Here is an 8,043-nt window from a genome sequence, read left to right as displayed (position 1 = left end):
GTTAACACAACAAAGAAAACCCATTCCCAAATGGGCTTATAACCATGGACACAGAGGTTAGGATTTACAGTACATTATTTTTAGGGGTTACAGTTCAGTCCATAACAGACCCTTTTCTGATTATCTGCAGCATTTGAATTTACAATGTTAAGTTTTACTGTTCACTTTCCTTAGGAGAGAATTTTACATGATTTTTGATGTGTTCAGCTAAGCTAGCCTGTTGGAGTTGTATTTCCTGATTACTAAATTAGGTGATGCAGCTGTTTGGTTCAAGGACCATGTTGTAAGCCTTGTAAAATGTTCAATAAGCGAAAGAAGACGCTCGATAATGATAGTTGGCTAATTCTCGCAGAGCCAGAGGAAGCGTCTCCCTCGGGGAGTGCTGTTACTGGGTGGGTGTTTCGTGGGCTTCAAGAATTGATGTTTATTTTCTTACCATTTTCTTGAAAACAGACGATGAGAGGCGAACTGCGCTTCGATATTACAAAAGCTGGTACTCTCCATGGGTTTACAGCCTGGTTCAGTGTTAGGTTCCAGAACCTGGAAGAAGACAAACCGCAGCTGGTTCTGAGCACCGGCCCATTCCACCCGTAAGTGCCCCCACACCGTGCCGAACCCAGCCCTTCCACCGAGGGCGGTTGTGCAAACAGAGCCTGGCCCTGGGTGTGTGTGAAACGGACACATGTGTGTGCCTTCAAATTGTCGACGTGCCAGCGGGTATTATGAAAGGCACGGCCTTAGTGATACAGTAATGACTTAGTACAGATTAAAAGTTGGTCTCAGAAACTCTGTAGCCTAGGGTAACCCGTGCGCCTGAGGATTTCAGGGTGGCGGCGGGTCACTGGGGCAGACCCAGGGAGGCCAGGTCAGGCCGCATAGGTGCTGCGTGCACCGACCTCTGTACCCCCGTCTCTGTGTGGAGGGAGAGGTCCGGGTCCCCTCTTCTGCTGCCCGTGTTGGGCCCTGCTGATGCACAGAGCTGGGGCTGCGGGAAGAGCAGTTACCTAGAATCTGCAGTCTGCTGCTCTGCGTCTTTTGACGACCTGACACAAAAACAGCCAATGGAATTTTAGAAGTTTGTAGTTAGCCTTTTTTTTGAAGGCAGATGTTTCTTGGGACAGACTTTGTCTCCAGGCTATGTTTCGGGGTTTATGGAGACCGAGTTAGCTTGTGCGCGTGCTGGAAATCTAGCAGTGCCCAGGCCAGGTGTACTGAGAGCTGAGGTGGGCACCCCCCGCTCGCCCGTGGGGCTGCCCTTCACCGCCTGCAGCTGCTCACTTGCTGGTCTTTCATCCCCCCTCCCATACTGCTCCTGACGGCGGTTCCCTCCATGTGGTGGTCAGGTCACAGTGGCCGAGGCACCAGAGAGGATGCGTCGTGGGTTTGCCACGTCGTAGGATTTGGATGGGAGGACCTTTGTAAATAGAGTGCCCTCCGGCTCTGTCTGCCCAGAGCTGCCCTGTGGCCGACGGAGGGGCTGAGCCCCCCACCAGGTGCCTTCCTGAGCACCCCCTGCAGATTCAAGCTGTCCGCACAGGGACGGCGGGAGCCTTGGAGACAGATTCAGGTGCAGAGCAGATGGTAGATGGCTGTGCGTTTAGGCCGTTACCCTCACAGGTGTCTGATCTGGGGTTGTCCATGTGCAGGGGGACCCTGACCCCAGGGCACACGCTCAGGGCGGGGGAAGGGACTCCGGAGGTGGCGGAGGGGCGTGGCTGGAGAGCTGGCGAGAAAGTCTGGAGAGAAGGATGTTCCCGGGCTGATTGAGAACACGCAGAGGAGGGCAGGGCCTGGAGCTGCTCACGGGCTGTGACGTGGGCCCAGTCCTGCCCTCACGGGCGAAGGAGAGCAGGCAGATGGGAGAGGGTGGGCCCCTCGGGCTGCCAGAGCATCTTTGCGACCCCGGAGAGGCTAGAAGTTGTCATGAGGAGGGAGTGACGTGTGTTTTCACTTGGAACACGTCGGCATGTGCCCGGTTCTCGACGTGTTTCCGCCGGCTGGAGGCCCGGCCGCCTGCCTTGCAGGAGGCCCAAGAAGGACCCGCGAGTTCCAGCTGGGGTTCCTGTAAATCCTTGTTTCCAGCCTTTTCTCATTACGAGCCCGAGTCCCAGCGTGGCCCAAACAGTGAAGGCGCTCAGCTGCTCACTGAAAGGTTAGGGGTTCGAATCCACCCAGAGGCACCTCGGAAGAAAGGCCTAGTGATTTCCTTCCGAAAGATCAGCCACTGAAAACCCCGTGATGCAGTTCTCCTCTGACACGTGTGGTGTTGGCATGAGCCCGACTCAGCTCCATGGTGGCTGGTTTGGTTTAAGGAGCCTTGTTAGATTGACTGGTTTGGTTTAACAAGCCTTGTGAGGTTTTTTTTTTCTTATTTGCTTTTGCGGGAAGTCTTACCGTTGCGGTTCCGTTGGCTTTGCTTTGCGGTTGCTTTTTTGTTTCTTGCGGAATTGGGGGGGGCTTTCCTTCCGGGCCCCCGGTTTTGCCCCCGGGGCCCTTGTTGCTTCCCTTGGATTCCTTTTTTAAAGCGAAGTGAGAACTTGACATCCCCAGTACAGCTTGGGCTCAGAATCCTAGATTTTTCTGTTTTCCCCAAACTTTTACGGTTGTCTTGCTTCGCTGGCAGTTACCTCCCACAGACGTAACCTGTTGCTTTGCAGGTCACATCGGCTTGTGTCACATCTTTACTGGAACAGCTGCAACAGGCGCTGCGGCCTGGAGAGCAGAGGCTGTAGGGGGGCCCCCGCTCTGCCGGGGGAGACAGGATGTGCACCACGCTGGGGTGACCCTGTGAGGGCCCGGGGATCAGGCCGCCTCCAGGGGACCTGCGTGCCCACCCTGTGCCCCCGCGCCCTCCAGGCTGAGCAGTCCTCGGGCTCCCAGAGAAGATGTCCTTACTTGGTTGTGTCTCTGGAGTCATAGTTGTGAGCTGATGTCAGCGTGTCCCATCAACACCATTTAATGCATAGAGCAGGGAGTGTGTTTGCCCTGTCGGTGGAGCTCCAGGGTCCTAGGCTCCCAGAGAGGGTGGTGGGGGAATGAGAGCAGAGGATACTGCAGTCCTGCCGGCTGTCTGCAGGGGGCCAGGGTCAGGGACACGGCCGGGCGGGCGGAAGCAGGGCCAGGCCGCGTCAGGCGTGACTTTACAAACCCGCCTTGCAGCATGACCCACTGGAAGCAGACCTTGTTTATGATGGACGATCCCATCTCGGTCCACACGGGAGATGTGGTCACAGGCTCGGTGGTGCTGCAGAGGAACCCCGTGTGGAGAAGGCACATGTCCGTCACCCTGAGCTGGTCTGTCACTTCCGGACAAGACCCCACGTCGCAAAGGGTGAGAAACGCTGAGCTCTGGGGTTCAGTTTTAGAGTCGCGTCTTGGGGATGCTGGTCCTTAGGAGACAGGCCTGAGTGTGGCCACAGCTGGGTGATGGCCGGCTGTTCCTGCTCCCAGGGCCGTCCCGGGCCACGCCTCCTTGTTCTCCTTCCTTCTCTGTCGTCTTCACACCAGCTGGTCAGTGCTGCTGTTTGTCCCATTTCCCATTTTACGGAATAGGAAGTGAGGGCGCAGGGGGTTAAGTGATTTCCCCAGGTGACACAGCCAGTGAGTGGGACGGAGACCCCGACCAGTCCACACGGTCCGCCCCTTCCTCCACATCCAGAGCACCCGGGGTGGAGTGGGCAAGAAGGAACAGAAGCATTGCTTCCCCTTGACATGAGTCACCGGCTTTCCGGGCGTCGTTAACCTGGACCTGCAGTATGGAATCTTCTTTTCTGACTCCGTTAGAGGAGAGGTTTGATTGCTTGACCAGCCTTTGCTTTCCCACATGAAAATGTGTGGAGGGCGGCCTCGGGGCTGGTGGGGCTGGATTTCATCGGATATCACGTCAGACGGCCATGAGGAGCCTTTCCCGTCGCGGAAAGGCTGGTGACAGCTGCAGTTCTCTTCCTTGTACTCGGGATTCCTGCAGGGAAGGAAGGAAAGGGATCACATGGCTTCCTTTCATTATTTTGACTCCTTTTTTGTGTTATGCTTTGTGATTATTTTATGTTAAAAGTTTAAATGTTTGTCATTTTTAAACATGCGGGACTTGCGTACCATTCTCGTCCAACATTAGCTTATCATTAGGAAGTACTGCGCGCAAATTGAACTGAAACAATTTATTATTTCAATGATTTTTTTTTTTTTTTCTTTAGGTTGGAGAAAAAATCTTCCCAATCTGGAGATGACACCTGAGGTTCTGCGTGGGAGGCGGTGTGCAGGTTTCGGGGGAACAGACGCGAGTGAAGGAGGCTTTGCTGGAGGCTGATGCCTCATCCTGGGAAGGTCCACGGGCTTTCGCCCTGCACTGACTCTCCTCCCAGTGTGGCGGACGGTGACACACTGTGACCTGCAGGCTTGGTGACATCGTCAGGGTCCTTCACAGAAAAGTGCGCTTGGGGCCAGCAGGAGCTGCCCTCACCGCTGTCACTGCCCCAGTGTCTGTTGTGTTAGAAGTAGGCTGTGTTTCCAGGCGTTCATCCCGTGGTACCTGTGGGGCCCACCGCTGGGCAATTCAGTGGTCCAGTGTTCCTAAGCTCGGTCCAGTTCTAACTGAAACACCCAGGTCGTGTCACATCAACCACTGTTCACTCCTGTGAAAGTAACGGTTCATGCATCGTATGTTTCATGGTGTCCTTACTGCTGCCGGTTCATCTGCTCAACAGGTGGGAGGTGGGCTCCTGCAAAGCCGAGCTGGTGGCGTGGGGGGGATACTGAGCGGCTCGCGGCGTGAGAGCCGGTGCTGGCGCGTGCATGCGATCGACTCTGCATGGGGTAGTACAGTTGTGTAGAAGTCTTCCAGACAGATTATGTGTTGGCATACAGTAGGCACTCAATAAATATTTTTTCATAAGTGAACGTTGGTATCAATCCTGCTTCTTCTGTTCATTGTGTTATGTTTTATAGCCATGGGATCAGGCGACACTCCATGTTTTATAACCTCTTCTGATCTTAGGAAGAAACTTTTCATGTCAGTAGATATATGTTGACATTTTTTGTGTGTTATTTTGATTTTTAGTGAACTTTTTATTGAAATATAAAATATATATACCAAAAATTGCACAAATCATGAGTGTACAGATGGATGAAACGTCATAAAGTGGTCACACAGATGTAACCAGCACCCAGGCCAAGGAACGTCCACATTCTGGAAGCCCCCAAGTGCCCCTTCTATTCACAGTCCACCTCCAAGGGTAGTGCCTTGATTTCTAACTCCACAGATTACTTTTGCCTGGTTCTGAACGTTATATGAATGGAATTGTACATTGTGTACACTTGTGAGATTCAGGGAGTTTGTGTACGTCCTCCTCGTGTAGTATTGTACTCTGTGGATGAGCCACAGTTCATCTCTCTCATTCCCCTGTTGACGGACGTTTGGTTGTTTCCAGTGCTTAGCTGTCATGAGTCGTGCTAATGAGAACATTTCTGTACCTGTCTTCTGGCGCACGAGAGTTGAAATGCCCCACATCCTTGTCAACTCCCAGTATTGTCTGTTTTTATTTTGCCAGCTCTGGTGGGTGTGTGAATTTGATACACATTTCCTTGATGACTAATGCAGTTTCATATGTTCATTGGTCATTTGAGTATGTTTGAAGTGCTTTTTCAAGTCTTTTGCCCATTGTACTATATCAGGGTTGTCTGTTTTACTTACCGATTTTGTAGAAGTTGTTAATATAATCCGGCTCGGAGTTCCTTATCAGATATATATTTTACAAGTATCTTCTCCTACTGTGTAGTTTATTCTTTCACACTCTTAATAGTCTTGTGATAAACAGAAGTTCTTAGTTTTTATGTCGCCCAATTTGACTTTTTTCCTTTTGTGGTTAATGTTTTTTCTGTACTGTTTAAGAAATCTTCGCCTGTCCTAAGATCATAAAGATAATTCTATATTTTTCTTATAAAGCTTATTATTGATAAAACAAGCTTTAAAAGAAAATGCGGGAGAATATGATGTTAGAATAGGCAAAAATTTCTTAAACAGCACAGAAAAAGCATGAACCATAAAAGAAAAAAAAAAGTTGTCAAGGATTTCACTTTACTTGGATCTAGAATCAACGCCCATGGAAGCAGCAGCCAAGGAATCACACAACGCGTTGCACTGAGAAAATCTGCTGCGAAAGATCTCTTCAAAGTGTTAGAAAGCAAAGGTGTCACTTTGAGGACTAAGGTGCGCCTGACCCAAGCCATGGTGTTTTCAGTTGCGTCATATGCATGTGAAAGCTGGACAGTGAATAAGGAAGACTGAAGAAGAACTGATGCCTTTGAATTATGGTGTTGGTGAAGAATACTGAATATACCATCGACTGCCAGAAGAATGAACAAATCTGTCTTGGAAGAAGTACAGCCAGAATGCTCCTTAGAAGCAAGGATGGCAAGACTTCGTCTCACGTACTTCAGCCATGTTATCAGGAGAGATCAGTCCCTGGAGAACGACATCATGCTTGGTAAAGCAGAGGGCCGGCGAAAAAGAGGAAGACCCTTAACAAGATGAACTGACATAGTGGCTGCATCAGTGGGCTCAAACATAGCCACGAATGTGAGCTCATTGAGGGACCAGGCAGCATTTCGTTCTGTTATACATAGAGTTGCTGTGAGTCGGAACCCATTTGATGGCACCTAACAATAGCAACAACATTGTTGTATCCTTTACACGTAGAGCAGCAATCCATCTGGGATTGATTTTTGTTGTGATGTAGGATTTCCCCCTTATGAGGTAGAAGCTCAGAGCATTGGTTTTTAGCTTTTCTAATACATGCATTAAAAGCTGTAAGATTTCATTTGAAGGAGCTAGTTCTTTCATCCCGTGTGATCCCTGCCCAGGTGACCCTCATTTAATTTGTAGAACAAAGGAATTGATGTTGAATGGATTGCCGTAACTTTTTACTACCCACTAGACTTTTTGATCCAACCAACCATTGCCACTGAGTTGATTCCTGCTTGTGTTGACCCCATGTGTGTCAGAATAGAACTGTGCTCCATAGGTTTTCAATGACTAATAGTTTGGAAGTAGCTTGCCAGGCCTTTCTTCTGAGATACCTCTGGGTGGACTCGAACCTCCAACCTTTAGGTTAGTAGCTGAGGGGCGTTAACTGTACCATCCAGGGACATTGCGGGGGGCAAATACTCACTTGAATTCCAGTCGTGTTCAACCTTTGGGTGTCCCATCCTGAAGACGTGTGACACTGGTGAGGAGTGTTCCTGAAGGATCAGATGTGGTCTCTGCTCTTGGCTTCCTGTATTCCCACCCTCATCCTTTGAGAATTCTGTTTTGGGAACTGCAGATCTGCGGGTTTCCCGGACAGATTTTGGCTGGGAACAGAGAACAGACTCTCCTCCAGTTAACCTTGGTGGGTTGTGTCTGGGCAGGTTCTTGGCAAAGGCTGGAGGGTGTGTGTGATGTAGCGGGAACATGGGAGTGAAAACATGACTGTGCGCGTGTGTGTAGTGGGAACACAGGAACTGCGTGTGTGTGTGCGTGCCCATGAGTGTGTGAGCTCCAGGCATGGGAGACACCCCTGATGCCCTCTCCCGCTCCCCCGATCCCTCCCCTTCAGCCCTGCGGTCCTAGCACCTTTCCACCCCCACGCTCCCCACCCTAGGACTCTCCACAGCCCCCTCGCTCAGGCAAGCCCTTGGCAGCAAAACTTCCGTCATCAGTTTTGCAAAGGAAGACTTTTCTGGTTCCTTTTAGATACTGTCTTTTAGTGGACATCTTTTAAAAAGCCTGCATCTTCTAAAAAGAATGTCAGAGACAGAAACCCAGGCAGGAGATGAGTGAACATGGAAGAAGCCAGCTCCCTGTCTGCAGGGAGCCCAGGTGGGGAGCCCAGGTGGGGACATCCCCCAGAGCCCCTTGCGCTGCCTTGGGGCCCCCGGAGGTCCTCCACCAGTCACTGGGCCGGCCAGAGGGCTTCACTGGCAGCTCCAGGCTGGTACTCAGCTTCTAGTCAGCATTTGGGTTGAGACGACTTTCCGGCCACCGCCCCCTTTGTGTGGTTTCTGTGC

The 8,043-nt window shown here is 51.1% G+C and overlaps 1 protein-coding gene across 1 annotated transcript; it reads left to right on the top strand.

The window, feature by feature from the left end:
- Positions 1–51: 51 nt before the first annotated feature.
- On the top strand, positions 52–6,251 carry LOC111822082 (protein arginine N-methyltransferase 2-like). Its single transcript, XM_023739056.1, has 3 exons — positions 52–590; positions 3,160–3,331; positions 4,194–6,251. Exons 1-3 carry the CDS (start codon positions 457–459, stop codon positions 4,224–4,226), a joined length of 339 nt encoding a protein of 112 aa, XP_023594824.1. The 5' UTR covers positions 52–456; the 3' UTR covers positions 4,227–6,251.
- Positions 6,252–8,043: the final 1,792 nt, after the last annotated feature.

Source organism: Trichechus manatus, unplaced genomic scaffold, assembly GCF_000243295.1.
Source record: "Trichechus manatus latirostris isolate Lorelei unplaced genomic scaffold, TriManLat1.0 scaffold00128, whole genome shotgun sequence".
Taxonomy (NCBI): domain Eukaryota; kingdom Metazoa; phylum Chordata; class Mammalia; order Sirenia; family Trichechidae; genus Trichechus; species Trichechus manatus.
The sequence above is the reverse complement of the archived record's forward strand: the minus strand, read 5'-3'. Positions and strand labels throughout refer to the sequence as shown.